At 54.6% G+C, this 18,723-nt stretch overlaps 1 protein-coding gene and 1 long non-coding RNA gene across 4 annotated transcripts in view; both read left to right on the top strand.

Moving 5' to 3' along the window:
• Positions 1 to 18,723, top strand: part of GSE1 (Gse1 coiled-coil protein) — a 412,220-nt gene that overhangs the window by 142,807 nt on the left and 250,690 nt on the right. For all 3 annotated transcript variants that reach the window (XM_039888745.1, XM_039888743.1, XM_039888744.1), the window contains exon 2: positions 6,245 to 6,425. In XM_039888745.1, the coding sequence (XP_039744679.1) occupies positions 6,245 to 6,425 (181 nt within the window). The remainder of the gene's footprint in view (positions 1 to 6,244; positions 6,426 to 18,723) is intronic.
• LOC120622933 (uncharacterized) lies at positions 14,805 to 17,268 on the top strand. The gene is made up of 2 exons (XR_005658600.1): positions 14,805 to 14,990; positions 16,994 to 17,268. It is a non-coding gene; the product is annotated as an uncharacterized LOC120622933 (long non-coding RNA).

Below are 18,723 nucleotides of genomic sequence, written 5' to 3'. Positions count from 1 at the left end.
CCCCATCTTGAACTAGGACTTTCTGGTTCACTGAGGTGGATGGGGCCGGGCTCCCCTCTTTCTCTCTTTAACAGGTGCATTCACAGGCATCCTGTGTGTCAAGCCTGTGCTGGGCTGCACGAATCCTAACCCGGGCATCCTCTTGACCACCCTGCACTGTGGGCATAACTCTCAGCACCCTCTTTTTCGGAGGGGAAGCTGAGGCCCAAAGACATTAAAAAGCGTGCCCAGGACCATGTTCTTTCTCTTTCTCGTTGGCCACATAACTGCACCTGGCCCCTTTTACTCCACTGGGCTTGGCTACCACCCTTCTGAGAAACACCAGGCCTTCCTCTTGCCCGGACACCCGGGGTAAGGTTCCCTGTGCCTCCTGGAAGGGTAGCGAGGCTGAGCGGTCTCTGTCTACTTCCTGTCCTCTTAGCCTTGGTTTCTCTATCTATAAAGTGGGTTGGTCATACTCTCCACCTGGCCAACCTGACAGAATCATTGCAAAACTCCAGGAGGTGGTTCTGTGCACACACTTTGCAGATCATCCAGGTGGACAGTGATGACTGTTTCTGTCCTCTTGGTGGCTGCAATGAATCTATCCAGACTTGAAGCCAGGGGCAAAGCCATTTTATTTTCCCAAGTCCTGGCCCCTGTGTCCACTCAGGCTTCTGTTGTTCTCAAGGCTCGATGAGCCTGGTCCCTCCCTACCTCCCTTCAGTCCCTGAGAGGTGGGAACACCTGGGGGGACTCCAACGGGGACGAGTCGGATCAACTGGAGCTGGTGGCTGCCCCCCCCAACCAAGCACTGCAGCCGGAGCACCCCTAATTGCTGTCACAGATGTGGCAGCCACCAGCCTCTCTAGCATGATCTGCTGTGTTGCACAAGCTTAATTAGTCCCTGATTACTCATTTACTGGGTGCTGTGTGTATTCCATATCTAATAACTTCCCAATTACGCCTAGTCTGTGCCGCACATTTAATAACCCTTAGTTGTCTGCTTATCGGGGACTCTGCATTCGGCAGCTTCATCTCCCTCTGACCCAGAGCCTTATCGGTCCCTTTATTGCAGTATTTAGAGTTCTCTGCTTGTCATTACAGAGCTGTTACAAGGAATTAAGGGGCGTAAAATACTGTTTTTCGACCTCTGACGCACCAGCTTGCGGCGCAGAACAGGAAATCCTACCAGAGCGGGCTGAGCACAGTGTCTTTGTGGGTGGACTCTGGTGGGAACCAGGAAAGTGGGAGGAGGGACCCCCGTGGCAAGGCCGGCCTGTGTCCCCTTACTTCCCTTCGGGGCAGGTGGCACCAGTCCTGTGACTTGCGTGGCCCTCACAGGTGACAGAGGTCTCCAGCCAGCCCGGGAGATACTCCTCGGTCGTGCCCACCCAGCCTTCTAAGCCAAGGCATGCACCCGGCCGTCGATGTTTGTAGGGAAGCTGCATCTCTCCTTGAACTTGGTTTCCTGTCTGCGCCCGATTTTTCCTCAGTGCGAAAGGAAGGCGATACTGCATTCTTTTGTGCCATCCAGGTACTGGCATCTCCTCTTCTGTCTTCTAGAGTCTGTTCCCTGTCACGGTCACACTGTGCAGTCTAGATACCTGACAGGGGACGCGACACTGGCCTGGATTCTCAGCTCTGACTTTGATTGGCTGGGTGGCCTTGGGCTGCTGACTTGACTTCTCTGTGCTTCCGTTTCCTCCTCTACACAGTGGCAGTTAAGGTAGGGTTGTAGAGAGGATTATAGGGGCTTCTAACATGAGGTGCTCAGTGGGCACCTGGCACACAGTAGGTGCTCAATAAATCTAGGGTAGGCATTACTGGACCATTTCCCAGAGGCATAAACTGAGGTCAGAGCAGTCGTGACTTCCCTGTTACTCCTGGTTATGCCAGCAGCAACTCAGGACTCAGTCCCAGGTCTGCTCTACTCAAGAATGGCACAGCCAGCTTCCTGGAGTGCATCTTGAGCTAACTTGGAAACAAAGAGAAGATTCAGGGTGATCAGGAAAAGCAGGGAAGCACATGCCCCAGATCCTTTCCCCCTGACTGCAGGGATCCCTGGACTGCCTTGGGGCTCACGGCCAGCAGCTGGCAAGAGGACTAAAAGGCAGCTCTGCCAGCGGGGGCTGAAACCGCCCAAGGCCAAGGCCATAAAGCCTTTCCCAACACACACACACCCGCCCCTTTTGAGGTCTCCAGCCACTGCGCCCCTTTGACTCTTGTTCCAGATACTTAGGCTGTCAGATCATGAGATCAGCTGCTGTTTCTTGAGCACTTACTGTGTGCCAAGTGCTGTAACAGAAATAACTCGTTTAATTCACCTAATTCCCTCCACCATCCCTCTGAGAGGTAGGCAGTCACTATGTTATCACTCTCATTTTCCAGAAGGGGAAACTGAGTCTGGGAGAGGTTAAGTCACTTTGCTAAGATCTCCCAGCTGGGGAAAGGGGCGAGGACCCTGCTGTAAAGAGGCCGATAGAGTCTGGCTGGGTACCTGGGAGGCAGAGGGAAGCAGGCTCTAGGAATAGCTTCCAGTTTCTGCCAGAGAGGCTGCTGGAGAGAGAAGTCCTGGGCGCTCTGTCCAGCGACCTCTAGGCTGTTGTGAGCCCTCAAACTGGAACGTCCCTTGTTTTTAAAAATATACGATTTGCACATTATTACGTGGATGAGCCTGGGAGACATGATGCTGAGGGAAAGAAGCCAGACACATAGGGCCACCTATTGTAGGATTCCATTTATACGAAATATCCAGAGCAGGCACACAGAGGTAGAAAGGAGATTGTGGTTTCCAGGGGCTGGAGGGGAGGGAGTGGAGAGTGACTGCTAATGGGTGTGAGGTTTCTTCTTAGGGTGATAAAAATGTTCTAAAATGGATTTTGGAAATGGTTACACAACTCCATGAACATATCAGAAGCCATTGAGTTGTACGCTTTCATTGGGTGAATTGTATGGTATATGAATTGTATCCAATAAATCTTCAAAAAACAATGCAGCAGAGGTCGTCCGACGTGGGGATCTCTTGCACTAATACAGTTAATAAAATCAAACAGGGCACTAATACCACAGCATGGTGGTCCCCTTTGGAGCAGGGTGTGGTGTCTGCCTTCTCCACTCCACTCCCAACCCCCAAATCTACCCTGAGTCTGTGCTCAGAGACCACTTATTCCCTGGAGAAGTGTAACACTGCGAGAGCTCATTGGGAGATCCAGGGGTGGGCTGCAATCCCCTTTTATGTTAAAGAACCCTGGGAATCCCCTCCCCGCTTTGGCCTTTGCTTATTAAATGCAGTGGCCCCAGTCCAGAGAAATAAAGGGAAGAATTATGTTTATCCCGCTCTGGCTTCGAGGGGCTCCATGAGCTCTGAGATGCTGCCGCTCTCTGGGAGTGAGAGGCCATGGGGAATATACGTCCCAGGCCCGGCCCTAATAGTACTTTAAATTAAGACTGACCCCGAGCCTGGAACTCGTAGCTCTGGTAGAGAGAAGGCACAATGAATGTGTTGGTTCAAGGGCCTGCTCTTTGTTAGAGAGGAATTATAAATTCGGCTTTGAAGGGCGAGGAAAGGTGTCTCTCTGCCTCTGTCTGATGGTCTGTCAGAGAACTTGCTTCCACCTAAGATGAGGTTCGCATGAGGTAATCCATATTCACAGCACTGCATGTGTCTGGCAGCCTCACCCGTCCATTAATATTGACTACTGATAGAGCCCCCTGCCCCAGGGAGTCCTGGGCACTGCTGACAAGTGCAGGAGAAAGAATGTGAAATAGTTTTACTTCCAGAGAGAATCAAAGTAGTAGGAAGAGCTAGACCAGAGAAGAGACTGGCATCCATCCCCTTGTGTTTCTGGCACACGGCTTGGCACACAATGGTGAACATTTATATCTGGGCTGGGTACTATTCGAGAGCTTTACAGATCGTATCAGTTATCCACTGCTGCGTAACAAACGACTACAGATTTAGCAGCTTACAACACATTTATCATCATGTGGCTCAGCTGGGTCCTCTGCTGAGGGTCTCACAGGCTGCAGGTCAAGGTGTCATCCTGGTTGCGCTGGAACGTGGCAGCTGGACTAGGGAGGGACCCACCTGCAAGTTCATTCAGGTCATTGGCAGAATTCATTCGTCTGTGTGACTGAGTGCTGCTATGAACATTCACCCACAAGTTTTTGTGTGGACACACGTTTTTGGCTCTTTTGCATATCTACCTGGGGCGTGGAATTGTGGGGTCACATGATAACTCTATCTTTGACCTTTTGAGGAACCTCCAAGCCGTGTTCTGCCACGGGTGGCTACACCATTTACATTACACTGCACTCCCACCGGCAGTGTGGGAGGGGGCACGCGATGCTCTAACATGTTTTCAATTAGTCACCAGCACTTAATAATCATGAGAGTGCAGCTTTTAAAAATGAATTCCAAGCCGCCTCTTGAAAAATCAGATTTGGCAAGCTAGGGTTCAAGTACCTCCATGCAACCCCTGTTGGTGCCGAGCGGGGCTGCTCGGCCACCCAGTGCCCGGTTTACGGTTTACACTCCAGGCCCCCACAGGGATGTGTATTCAAATCTCTTCTCCTTCCTTTCCGTCCTGTCCTCCCTCTTCCCTTCCAAAACCTGCTCCCCTTGAAAGCCTAGTTCAAATTCTGTCTGCTCCAGGAAGCCTGCCTCTAGGAAAACTTTGGGGAGTTCTCCCACTAAACTCCGTTAGTGCTTGTCTCTGTACCCCTTCTTGCCCAATAGTATTCTCTTTTTCCATCTGCTGTATTTTACTTAAAAGCCGTGTTAGCCCTCGCCCGTGGTTGCTTTGTGACAGCCAAGTTTTCCCTATCTGCTTGGGTTCAAATTCCCATAGTCCCTGGGGCTGGCTGGACGGGTCATCCTGTGACTAATGGCAGGCACAGCAGTTCCGTGCCTGGCAGAATTTTCTGAGATAATTAGGGCAAAGTTGCAAGAACAGCTGAAAACTGCCGGGGTGGGATCTGCATGGGGCTCCAGGGTCCCTGCCATGCTGATGGCCCCCCTGAGTCCTGAGCAAGCCAGCGAGTGAATAAATGACGTGTGCTGGAGCGAGGTGCCGCCTTCTCCTGGCTCCAGCCAAAGCCACCAGCACGCCTGTGGGATTTGTCGGGGGCTGTGGTCTGGGCAATGTCACCATATGGATCCCATAAATTAAAGCGTTCCCGGAAACAAATAGTAAATTTATCCGTCTCTAGCACGTAGGGCTGGTGGAGCCTGTGCTCGCCCAAGGAATTTGGAGCCATCCATCTCTCTTAGGCACTTTGGTTTTATAGTACTAACCCCTTCAAAAAACTGGATCAACATGAAGTTGCTTTTCTACCGCCATCCTGGCCCTGGAGCTCATAATCAGGAAGTGGGGGTCTCCAGTCCCTGGGACTAGCCCCCAAGGAGCTGCAATCGGTTATTCAGGCCCTGAAACCCACACAGGGGCTTAGCTTACCCTCTCCCTTGCCACAGGGTCCTGGCTTCCTGCCCAAGCCTTGAGATCGGAGGAGAGAGCCCCGGATCTGAAGCCCCCGGCTGACCTGGGCTCACCCTGCCTCACGTCCTCAGACTCCTGCCACCCTTCACCGAGCCTCAGTTTCCCCAGATGTGAAAAAGGGATGGGACGGCCAGAATGGTCAAAGTCATAGAGACAGAAAGTAGAACAGTGGTCGCCAGGGGCTGAGGGAGGGGGAATGGGGAGTTAGTTTTAATGGTACAGAGTTTCCACTTGGGATAAAGAGAAAAGTTCTGGAAAAGGATGGTGATGGTTGCACAGCATCGTGAATGGACTTAATGCCACTGGATTGTACACTGGAAAATGGTCAAGATGGTATATTTTATGTTATGTCTATTTTACCACAATTAAAAATTACAAAAAAAAAAAGGGGGTTGGAGTGGGGATAGGATGACTACCAGGCAGGGTGAACTGAAGGTTGGCTGGGTTAATCTTTATAGTTATAACTTACTAGTAGGCAGTTGTTATCAACTTTTATGCAGAGCTGAGGGGGCTCAGGTGGCAATGGGGCCTGCGGGTAGAACCCCAGCGCCCAGCGACCAGCCTGGTATCCCTGGGCAGGGTTTGCGGAGAAGGAAGACGCTCACACTGGCCATGCTAGGGACCTGCTCTCCACTGCCCTGTGCCAGTCACACTGAGTCCCTGAACCACAAAGGCCAGGCCATGGTGGGCGGGGGACACACCCATTGGGTACCTTCAGGCAGGCATGGCCAAGACTCACTATGTCTCCCCTCCTGTCATTCCAGGTCACCTCTGCATCTCTCGAGGCACCAACAGCCGTCCACCCTCCCGCCCGGGAGCCTGAGCCCCGGTTGGGCACACCAGCAGAGAGCCTGCTCAAAGGCTCCAAGATCACCCAGGAGCTTGGGTCATCCCGGTGTCAGAAGAACAGCCTGGATGGGGCCGGACCAGACCTCACAGGCGCAGGTAGATGCCAGCTCTTTTGTATCTCTGGAAACTGAAGTAGATTGCGCAACCACTGGCAGTAAGGGGACCCCCAAAGCCAGTTCAGGCTCCGAGTTCCACCCCATGGGTGCCATATGCTGAGGGAGATCCTGGAGGCTGAGTCTCCTGCTTCTCGACACCTGCTCCTCCTTGACTGACAGACATCCTTTGTTTGTTGGGCTGTATTTATTTATCTCTATGTTCTACTTTATGCACTCATTTATTTTTAAAGAATAATGTAATGGTTACCCATGAATCCACTACCCAACCTAGGCACTAGACAGTCTGTCAACCTTGATGCTCCTGTATCCTTGTGTCCCTGGACGGAACTACCATCTTGCATTTGCTTTTTCCATCACACCTGTGTTTGTCTAGACATCCTATGGTCTAGCTTTCCGGGCGATTCGAACTCCGTGTCCTGGACTTGGCTCCCCTCACTCCGTGCTGCAAAGTGCACCTGTATTATTGCAGGTTGCCACGGCAAACTCCTTTTCTCTGCCATGTACCGTTCGGTGGTTGCACCGCTCAACCCCCCGTGTGCCCGCTCTCCCACCCGTGGCACAGGGGTGGGTTCTGGGTTTTTCAGTTGCAAATGCGCCATGTGCCGGCACATGTCTTTCTTGGGTGTTAACCGCAGCTGGGCCAGCATGGAGGAGGGAGTTTGGCTGGGGGAAGGTACTGCCCACCCTTTACCGGTGTGGCTGCTTCACTGCAGTCAGGGAGACCCTGTCTGCCCATCTCGGCACCGTCAGACGTCCTCACTTTCCCGATGACAGAGAGGCTGGCTGATGGGTCTGTGAGTGTAGATCCTGGGGCATTGCTTGTGGGGTCTCTGGGCCCCAAGCTGGGGGCAGTGAGTGGATCCTAGGCTGGGCCCTTTGGCTGGACTTTGGCACGTGATGGACACCTGCCTGCGTTCTTACCTGGGAGGGTCCTGGAGTAGCTCCTTGGGCTCTATTCCTATCAGCGAGACCCCTCAGAGTAGGTCCCTAAGTGTGTCCTGCCCCATCACTGCCCCCTGAGAGGACTGAGTCCTGAGACCCCAGCCCACCTGCCCCTGTGCCAGTCCACTGTGTGAGCAGCTGTCTGAAAGCTCTGCTTGTTTGAGAGACGGGCAGAGTTGGGAGGGGACAGGCCGGCAGGTGGGGGGTGTTGAGGAAGCCGGCCCGCCCCGCCCTCGGGTCTGGTTCCATCTAGGACATCCATCTCCAGGGCAACCCTAGTCCCCGCCTCTTTCTCTCTGTGACGTGGACTTGGCAAGGGAAGGGGCTGGGCTTTGGGCCAAGGACGGACCCTGCTGACCAGGAGCTTATGGGCCATGCAGCTCTCTGAGGGGCTTCCAGACCCTGGCAGATGGGGATAAATGGTCGGGCAGCAAAGGGATGGTGGGCAGGGTTGCTTGGTGGGGAGCCATTTCGCCCAGCCCCTCCAGCACACTCAGAGCCTTGGACAAGTGTCTTCTCCCGCTCCATGCTTCAGTTTCCTCATCTGAGAAATGGGAATGAAGGCTAATGGGAGTGCCTGGCTCACAGGGCAGGGATGAGAATTAAATTGACTAGGACGTGAAGAGCATTCAATGTAGGTCCTGGCACCCCGAGTGCCTGTAAGTGCTGGCTGGTGTCCATGCCATTGTTATTTGTAATTCCTAGTCACCTAGCTGGCGCCTCCTCCACACAGCATGAAGCATCCCTGAGGCTGTTCCCCTGACCTGTCTCCACCCCAGCTGCCCATTCCCCCCCATCTCTGGATAATATCCTGCAAAACCATGACCTTCGGGGACCCTACCCACCCCTCCCTGGACTGGCACACACAGACGAGGCCTGGCCCCCTGCCCTGGGGCTGCCTGGGGCAGGGCAGGGGCATAAGGCTCACGTCTACCAGCTGCTTCCTGTCAGGCTGCGGCCCTGCCTGGAGGTTGGGGGTGTAGCTTCACAGCCGGAGACCTGCCAGGAGCCCCATCCCACTGTCAGGCCCCTCCTAGGGAGGCCGCTGCTGCTCGGAAACGTGACAGTGACTAATGGTTTATTACACACCTGCCACCTCTCATTGGGCGGGTGGGCACAGCCCCCGGGCCAGCTGTGCGCTGCCAGCTGGACGGCGGGATAGGCACAGGGGACGAGCATGTTCAGACACGTGGACACACGCAGGTGCAGGGACACACAGGGACAGACATGGACCTGGCAAACACACAACACACAAGGGTACCCACATAGACACATGGATACACACACAAATAGAATCACATGCACACACAAGCACCAGGACACACTCTCTCTCTCTCTCTCTTCTCTCTCTTCTCTCTCACACCTTCACACACACACACACAGCATATATGCTACAGCATTATATAACCTTGACTTTCCCTCTCACTAGAGCTCTGAACCCCTCTCAATCTCCCCACTGTCTGCCCCCTGCAATGATGGCTTCCGCGCCAGTGCTGGCTAGGGCAGGGCCTCTTCCAGATGGACAGGGGCTCTGGGCATGTCGGGGGACACATCTATTTACTTGGGGCATAACTACCCAACAGTCCATTTCTGACCCCCTATTCCCTACAAATGTTTTATATATGGTAACAGCAGCTTTTGCCAGGGAAAGGAAGCTGTCACACCAGGAGCCCGTGTGCTAGGCCAGGCGGCTGGGCCGAGTGCTCCCAGGGACACACATGGCCAACCTGCAACGCGGAGGCTTTGTGGTTCTCAGGTGCCGCACTCAGAGTGTCTGCCTGGGGTGTGGTCCATTGCTGGCCATTGCTGGCTGCAGAGAGTATAGCTTTGGAGCTGCGGGGGAACTGGGGACCTTCGGGGCTAGGATTCCTCTGGCAGGCAATGCACGAATCTCCGTCGATATAGGTCGGTCTCCAGCTGGTGGGAGAAGGGCGCAACCAAAACTTTGCCACGAGCCGGCCTTCCCTTGTAGGGGGACAAGCCCCCCGCTCAGCTCTTTCCGGTATTCTTAAGCCCTTAGTCAAAGGAAGATCCATTTCTCATGTGTCACTCGCATGCGGTATAAAATCCAATGAGAGGACACTCCTGATTTATCACCAGCGATGGGGACGGGCATTCCTGAACAATTGTCTTTGTGCTGTCGCAGCCTCCTTGGGAGACAAGCGGCACCAGCTGGGGATACACGAGGCCGTGGCTTGGTGTCCGAGGCCCACGTCTCAGCGTTGCCAGTTCCCAGCCACGGAGCCTGTGCAAGGTCAGAAATTCCCCAAGCTGCGCCGCTCCCACTGCCAAGCGGGTGTGAGACAAGTGAAATCGTCCTTGTAGCATAATACCAGCGACACGGGATGAACTCCGAGGAGGCAGCTAGGGCTGCTGTGCGAGGTTGCGCGGGGTGCCCACTCACTGCAGGGGTGGGTGCCCTTCTCGTCATGGTCTCTGCGAATGTGCGCCTCGCATGGCGGTCAGCGCCGTCATGCTGCACAGCTGCGTGGTGGCTCCTGAGTTGTGCCACATGGGTGTTATTTCTGAGCTATGGAATGTCTTCTATCGCGGTTAATGACATCTTTATTAACAGAGGTCGTGGAAGCCGAAAACCCCGATGGGGTTGGGGTTGGGGTCGGGGCACAGAAACAGACCGAGATTGAGTCTCCAGTCACAGCCATGTTCCTGGGGCCTGGAAGCTGAACGTGCACAGGAGCTGACACGCGTCCTGGGCCGACTTCATTTTCCTTCTTTCCTTCTAGCTGTGTGTTGAAATGAGCATTTGCTGGGCGTGAGTAGGGTCTAGATGTCTTCAAGATCCAGACTCGTGCTCCCTTAAGTTCAAACCCTGCCTCTGCTCCTTCTGAGCTTTTGTTACTAGGCAGACGCCCTCTCTGTGCCTCGGTTTCCCCTGGTTGCTGTGAGGATCTGAGAGCCGATCCTGGTCCAGTGCTTGGCACGGTGTCTGGCACATGGTAACGGCGGTGCGGGCGAGCAGGTCACCACCCGAAGTCTTGGCCCCGCAAAGGCTTTTGTCTCTTTGTTGGGCAAACGGACTTTGGGCTGGCCGGGGTTGGGCCTCTTCAGCCAGGAAGGCAGGGCCTCCGCTTGGGTACTTGGCTCCGGCCCTGAGAAGTCCTTGGCAGGACGTACTTGGAGCGGGTGCTGGTGCTGAGTGCTTTGATGGAGGCGCCGGAGGACTCCTGCCCTCGCTGCCAGGTGGCAGCTGCTTGGAGGGCACAGGCGGCCGGGTTTGGCTGCGGCTTCTCCAGCCCTGCGTGCGGGCCCCCCTCTTCCCAGCTTTGATGGAGAGGCGCCTTATGCAGAGTGCCTCCCTGTTCCCTTCACTCCCCTCTCTTCCCTTGTACGTCTGCAGCTGAGCTGGGATCCAAAGTCTGTTTTCTCTCCAACTAGTGCTATGTTTATCTTCTTGGGAACTTCTTGTAACACTAGGGAGCTCGGAGCTTACAAGTCAGGGCAGGAGGTTTAGAAGCTCAGGCAGCCTGAGAGGCTCTTTACTTGTAAGTCGATCTCTCCCCAGAAGCCTCTTTGAATGTTTAGCAGAGACTTACCATGTTGGGCCCCTTCCACGCTGGGCCTGAAGACCCTTTATGCCTCTGTTTATTACAGCTCCTGCTTGCCCAGATCTGGTTGCTTACGGCTGGTCTCTTGGCTAATGTGTGACTCTGTGTGTCTGTCTGACTGATTCAGATTTTCATAAAATAAAAAAGAATTTAACTTGGGCAATTTAATAAACCGATAAACCGAGCGTTGACTTAAATGCAGTTCATAATGGCACAAAGATAAAAGCAACTCTTTATACCTGGCAAAATTGCTATTAAGAGGGTCTGTTTGCCTTGAAGTCTAATTTCTTTCCAAATAAGTTTGTGATCATGATTTCAAGTGGAAAAGAAGAGGTCAGCTGAGCCGCAGAAACGACTGTTCCGGGGCTCTGGGTAGGGCATCCTAGGGTCAGTGTTGGGGACCCCAGGGAGCTGGAGCCCCGTAACTGGTCACAGACCCCTCCAAGGGTTACTGCATTTGTGGCCCACCTGTCCACCATCCCAGCCCCGGTCTCTACCTACCCACTGCCCTGCTTTCCCCATTGATGGGTTTCAAGCCGATGGGTTGGCACTCAGGGACTTGAGCTCTCACAGTTTGGCACCATGTGGGTTTAATTGTCTTGAAGAGCATCATTTGTAAGACTCTAGCTGTGTCCACAGTAACTTTCACCCATGACCTTCTGATTGAGAGCAGAAACCATGTGAAAATTGGGCATCTCTCCCAGCAGCCCTTTGCTTGTATCTTCACCATGATTCTAACCCCGTGAAGTTATGATCGCCCATTCATACGTCTGTCTCCGCCTCTACGCTGCCGTGTGTGTGTGTGTGTTTCCTCACACATATCGGGCACCTATGATGTGTCAAAGACTGTGTTAGATGCTGGAGGGCACGTCGGTACACAAAACAGACACAAACTCCTGCTCCCAAGAACTTTCATTTAAGAGAAAGGCAAATAACTCACGAATAAGCAGATAAATGTGTGATGCCAGGTGGCGACAGGTAGGGTAGGGGACGTGGAGACAGGAGGGCTGCGACTTTAGATGAGTGGTCACAGAAGGCCTTGCTGAGGAGGTGGCATCGGATGGAGAGTTCCAAGCCAAGGGTCAAGTAAGTGCAAAGGCCCTGAGGTAGCCCATGCTCAGCACACTTGCCATCTCCATGAAGTCAGGGACTGTATCTTTCTGTCTTCTTTATCTCTCCAGTGCCTGGCACAGTGCACATAATAGCTGCTCAATAAATGCTGTTGAGTAAATACAAATTTTTATGTCAGCTGGTACCGAAGGACAGGATGGCAGGAAGAGGTAAAGAGGAAATGAGATTTTTATAAGCAAAGGGGGCATGTGTCTTTCTGAACTTCCTGGGCCAACGGCTGATGTTCTAAGCAGATCCTTGCTCCATACTCCATTCCAGAACCTTTCTTTCCCCTCCAAGACTCTGCTTTCAAATATAAAATTCTAGTGACTATAGGCCGCCTGCTTTTCTCAAAGGTTTCAGTGTGGTCATACTGGGGTCAAGGACACTTCAAGGTCTCCTGTGAACGATTGATCCTTTCTCTCCCCCCAGCTCCCCATCCCCAGACTTGGGTGACTCTGGGGAGGGGCTGTGAACTCCCTGGATTGCACACATGGCAAAGAGCATTTATTGAGCAACTTCCGTATGTCAGGTGCTGTGAGTCAGGGAACAATCTTTTTCTTAGTCGTATTAGTTTTCTGTGGGGACAGTAACAAATCACCCCGAACTTGGAGGCTTAAAGCAACACAGGTTTATTACTTTATAGTCTGGAAGTCAGAAGTCTAAAACAGGTCTCGCTTGGCTAAAATTAAGGTGTAGGTTGGGCTGTGCTCCTTCTCGAGGCTCCAGGGAAGAATCCGTTTTCTTTCGTATCTTCTAGAGGCCACCTGCATCGCTTGGCTCACGGCCCCACATCTCTACAACCTCTTGCTTCTATCATGGCACCTCCTACTACCTAACCCCTCCTGCGTTCTGCTTATAAGGACCCTCGGGATCGCATTGGACCCACCTGGATAACGCAGAACAATCTCTCATCTCAAGGTCCATATCTTAATCACAGCTGCAAAGTCCCTTTTGCCATAGAAAATAATACATTCACAGGTTACAGGAATTAGGACGTGGACATCTTTGGGAGGCCATTATTTGACCTGCCACACCAGTCATTCTGCTGGGCTGAGCTGGCTGTGTGCAGCTCGTGGGGCGTCCATGCTCCCGACCGAAGAGCAGGCCGGTTGCTGAGGACTGCACTGGGAGATGGGAATTTACTGAGGGCTGACTCTGCATCAGCCACAGTTGTGGGCACTTTGCCAGGACTAGCCCCTCAAGCCTTACAGCTGTGCTGCCAGGAGGGACCTGATTTTTCCCAGTTCAGCCCCACTAGACACTCTCTGGGCCTCTCTGGGTCAGCTCACATCTCTGGAAAGTAGGGATCACAGTACCTCTCTCACGGGGCTGTTGCCTTGAGGATGACCTCAGTTACTAACCACCGCATTCAGAATGGGAATGGGGGTCCCTACACCACCCTGACTTGGGGTGTCCTAGGAGGGGCTGGATTCTCACCCACTCCCGGAGGTCCTAGGTGTAGTTTGGCGTTTGCCCAGCAGGTGGTGCAACAAAGCACGGAGAACAAGGCTTGAGCCACAGCCCTTGGGCTGCCCCTACCCCAGCCTCCCTGCCGTGCTGCCCACCCTGGCTCTAGGCAAGGACATTTACCCCAGAGACCTAGATAAGGCTCTCCCCTAGCCTTCCACCACCGCACCCCAGGAAGCAGCCTGTGGGCCCACCTTCTGTCACACTAGGTGTCCCCCTAGGCCCGGCCGTGCCTCAAGGCAGCTGAGACTTGGTCCCCACCCCCAGGGAACGCCCAGCCCTTCTATCCCCGAATATGCCAAGATGGGATCTCATAAGGGGCAACGTGGCAGAAAGGGTGCAGTGCAGCTGGGAGGGCTCCAGAGAGGAGGCGTCACTTGAACTGGGTATCTGGACCCTTGTAGGGCAGAGAGGGAACCCCTCAGGGAGGAGACTGGAGAGAGAGCTAAGACTTTGATGGCAGTTAGGCTTCTCCCCTCCCCCACTTTCCTTCCTTCCCCTCTCGATGTCTATAGGGCACCAGAGATCACAACCCCCAGGCGAGGCGGGCCTCCCCTGGAATTCCCCCAGAGCCCGTGACCCCACCCTGCCTCTGCCTGTTCAGCAGCTTGTTCCCCTCTGATAGGGTCTGACCCTTCCTCACTTCCAGCAACCTCTCTGCCTCTTCTCTCCCGTTACAGCCCCTCCCCCCCTTTGTCCAGGGCACGAAGCCTGTGCCCTCTCCTTCTGCCTGAGCTGAGCTGTCCTTGGCCCTTTCTCTCTGGCATTTGCCCTTGGCATTGCTGACCTCCAGGAATGCCCACGTGGAGGGCTCTCGTGGCTCGGAGTGTGTTACAGCGCCTGTGAGACTGGTGCCCGGTGCATAGCAGGTGCTCAGAATAGACTGTTGAATGATTATGTGGATGAACGAGGGTGCCTTTGGTGGAGGGGTTGTGCTCTGAGATCCCCCGTGGGATCTGGGGTCCTCTCTGCTCCCCAGGACACAGCAGTTTTCCTATGGGGCGTGAACACCTCGGGCCACTGGGTCCTGCTGGGAGAAGTACAGGCCAGAGTCTGCAGGGAAAGCAGGAAGTGGCCATGCCCCTCCCAGATGCCCCCACCTCCGGAGTCCGCGGGCTTCTGTCTGAAGCTCGGGGGTGTGTGCCAGCGGGTGGAGGCTAGGGGGCAGGAGGAGGGCCTGCCACCCACCCGCTTGGTTGTGCTGTGGCTTGCTCTCTCTTGCACGCTCTCTCTCTCTCTCTCTGAACTGACTTCTCAAGAGTTTGCTCCTGAACCTGAACTGCAGACCGGAGAGAGAGTCTTTCTCTGCTCCTGCAGCCACTGCACCGCCTTCCTCATCCCTCCCCAGGCCAAAGGGAACTGCCCTAAGGCGGCCAGGCCAGGCCAGGGGGCCAGGGACTTGGGACAGTCAGTTCTCATGGATCAGAAGAACCCTAAGTGGGAAGTGTTCCTGCCGGGTGAGTCCCCCAGGATGGCCCCACGCAGGGCCATGGAGGAGGGTTGTGGGTCCTGGGATGGTGCCCAGACTTCCAGAAGACAGAGATGGCAGAATGCTGAGCTGTGACTCGGTGAGGGGTGTGTGCACTGGCTGCAGGGGTACCACGGTGTGTGTGTGTAGCGTATGAGCATGGCCCAGGGGACAGAGGTAATGTCCCCAGGCACCCCAATCTGAGCCCAGAGGAATCCTAAGGGGGCGTGGCAGAGCATTCAGGCATGGCAACAAGCACGCAGCCCCTGGGGGCCCCCCCTGGGTATGTCCCCGGTGCCTCTGCCATTGGCGGCTCCCTTTTTCCGCTGAGTCATTACAGAACACAGGCTGACACGGGGCCTGGTGCTGGGCACCTGTGGGTGAGTACAGGTGAGTCTGCTGTCCTCCCGGCCGCCAAGAGCAAAGGTCAGAGGTAACTCCCTGGGAGCTGGCAAAGGTCACTAAGTCCACCCTCCCTTCCTACATAGGAGGAAACTGAGGTGCAGAGAAGGGAGCGCCCCTGCCAAGGGCTGCCCAGTCACCAGGGGCAGAGGGTCTAGAACCTGGATGACCTGTCTCCCAAGCCACCTCCCACTTCCAGAAGTGGGAGGAATGTGCCTGAGGGGCCAGGAGAGGAGCCAGGTAGATCTGGGAGCTCAGGAGCAGGTAGAGAAGGCCAAAGACATATGTAGTGGGGCTCGGCCACCGAGGAGACCCTGGGAGGACACAGGTGTTCATGGCATGGGTGACACTGACGCCCTGAAGCTCCTCATTCCCGTGCCAGGTGGGGCATGAGGGGTTCTCCACCTCCTCCTCCCCCCCCGCATCACAGCCAGCTTCTTGGTCAGCACAGGCGACATGCAGGGCCCTGGGCTGGGAGGTGGGAGGCACGACGCTGGTCCTGACCCTCCACTCCTTAGCTTGGATTCAGTCTGATTTAGAAGGGACACACTGACAATGGGAGCGCACTGCCCTGCCCATCCGCGAGCGAGCGGGCCAGCTATGAGGTAGTGAGATTTCCTTCACCAATAGTGTTCAAGCAGGATCTGCCAAATCCTTTGGAGAGTTGTGGAGGGGCAGAGGTCAGATGGAACAATCTTTCTTCCGCGTCTCAGATTCCAGGTCCCTCTTCCTCTGTGCACCTCATTTGTGCAGCAAGAAGGACTATAGCAGCATGCATTTAGCAAGCACCTGCTGTATACCAAGGCTCTGCCACTTGGCAGAGTGCCAGTTCACTGAATCCTCACAACACTCTGTGAGGTAGGTGCTTTTCTTCCTCCGTGTTCCAGGTGAGAGGACCGAGGCACAGAGGGCTCAGGAAATGGCCCAGTGGTCAGCAGGCTGGTCAGTTGAATGGCAGAACTGGGATGCAACACATGGCACAGAGCTTGCATCCTGAACCACCATGCAGGATAAGATGTGTCCTCAATGACAGGAAGTCCAGTTCCATTTAGGCAAACTTTTCCTGAACTTTGAGATGTCTAGAAGGTTCTCCAGAATAGCTGCAGGGCTTTGGCTGGAAAGACAGTGGGCTGTGGCCTTCCAGGCCCCAGGTCCTCTGCCAGGGCTAGGCCAGCCCCAGACCTGCCAGGACAGGCAGGTGCCAGGCAATAAGGCACCTGTGGTGATGGGAGGTGGAGCACCTTGTCCACCTAGGGGGATCTGGGGGAGCTCCGCCGGGCCCCGCCTGCCTCGTGGGTGCTGGAATGGCAGCTAGGGGCTGTCAGAGGCTCTCTGTTCCCATCACACGGGCACGGCTCCAGCTCTGGCCCCTTCCTCGCTCCCTTGGCTGGCCAGGCTGGCCCCACCTGCTTGCCTGCATGGCTGGTGGCAGACTTGCCCCAAGTAGCCCTTGGCCCCATTCCCTAAACTGCCCAATACCCACACCTGCACCTTCTGGTATCCAGACCATCTTAAAGAGAAGAACAAAGCTGAGCACTCGCCTGGGTTGTGGGCACAGGGCCTTGGTGGCCAAAGTCTCCTTTCTTCCAGGTGCAGCTCAGCCCCGCCTCTTCCAGGAAGCCTTCAGGGATTGCTCCATCCTCAGGACTTCCTTTTTTTTCTTCTTCTCTCAATAATGTCTTTTCCTCAGCTCCAGAATGGGAAAGGAGCTTTCTTGGTTTCTACTAGCTCTAAACCAGGGCACATTTGAGAGTATAGGAGGCGCTATTATTTATTATGTGGGGGTGTTGGGTGAACACTGGAATGTCCCCAGCAAGCCAGGACATATGGTTGTCTGGCTTATAACACAATCATTGGCTATTTGAGTGTTGTCTTCTCTGATTATGTCTCTTTCTTGTCAAACAAAACAGACAAAAATGGGAAGCGGGAAAGAGGGAAAGGGAAAATTAAAAGCACAGTCTTAGTTTCCTCCTCTGTAAAGTGGGAGTCTGGGGGCAGCTGCCACAGTCACTGTGAGGGCTGAAAGAGGTAACGTGCATAGCGAATGTTCACTCATAGCATCGTTGCTGCTAGTAAGTGTCTTGTCCTCACTCGTACCCTTCCAGCACCAAACTAATGTCAGGCAAGCCTCTGATGTGCTGATTGCTGCCTAGAAGAGGGTCTGCACACAGTGGGTGCTCAATAAACATTTCTAGAATGGGTGGATGGATGAATAGTGGAGGATGGATGGATGGATGGACGGTAGGTGGATGGATGGGTGGGTGGTTAGAGGCTTGACTAACATATGAATGTGTGCTGGGTCGCCTGGAGACCCTGGCCCACTGGTAACAGGCAGCTGGTTGGGGGTGAGGGCATGACTATGCCCTGGCTGCCTGCCAGGCCGCTCTCTTGCCTTCCCTCCTGGCACCTCGGGACAGACAGGTCAAGTGGGTTTCCAGATCAGCAGCTCCTTAACCCATCTCTCTGGGGACTGAGTGCATGTGTCTCTCTTTGCGTGTTTGTATGTGTGACTGTGTCTGTGTGTGTGTGAGTACGTGTTGTATGTGTCACTCTGCGTATGCGATTCTGAGTTTGTCTATGTGTGGTTCTGTGTGCGTGTCAGTGTGCGCGTCCAACAGGCCCAGCAGGCGAGGTGGCCCCTGTGGCTTTGAGCCGAGGGAATTAGTAAGCAGACAGTGGCTTTGGCAGCCGGCCAGGCCCACCATCCCCGAGAGTGGGAGGGATGCAGACATGACACATTTGATCTGCTGGTTCAGTGGGGGCTGTGGAAGAAGAAGCCCCTGAGGCTGGCTTTTGGGACCCCAAACACCCTTGCCACCCTGAGGCCAGAAGAAGGCCCCTGTCCTCTGTAGGGTGAGGGCAGATGAGTAGACAAGGGCCAGTTTCCCTGCCCTTTCACCTCAGTGACCACAGTACCACACCCTCCCTTATAGGGGCTGGGAGACTATCCCAGACACCCTTTGCTCCCCAGATGTGGCATGAAAAGTGCCGTGGACAGGGCTGGCTTGGGTTGTAATCCTGGCACTGCCATTGAGAGCTGTGTAACCTGGACAAGCTGCCTAACCTCTCCGGGCCACTTCCTGACATAAACCTCGCTGGCGGGGGCTATAAGGATGGAGTAGGTCAGGGAATAAAGTCCTCAGTACAGCCCAACTTGGCCGTGTGAGCCATCAGCACTCTGGTTGTCACTGTCCCCACCATCATTGCTGTTCTCGTCTGGGAGCATTTGAGTCCCAGCGTCACCTCCTGTAGCACCCACAGCCCACCTTCTTCAGGTGGGGAGAAACGTAGGAATCGCAGGACCTTGACCGGGCGAGGGA

The sequence above is a fragment of the Pteropus medius genome, unplaced genomic scaffold (genome assembly GCF_902729225.1).
Source record: "Pteropus medius unplaced genomic scaffold, Ma_sr-lr_union100, whole genome shotgun sequence".
NCBI lineage: Eukaryota > Metazoa > Chordata > Mammalia > Chiroptera > Pteropodidae > Pteropus > Pteropus medius.
This window is presented reverse-complemented; position numbering and strand designations above follow the sequence as displayed.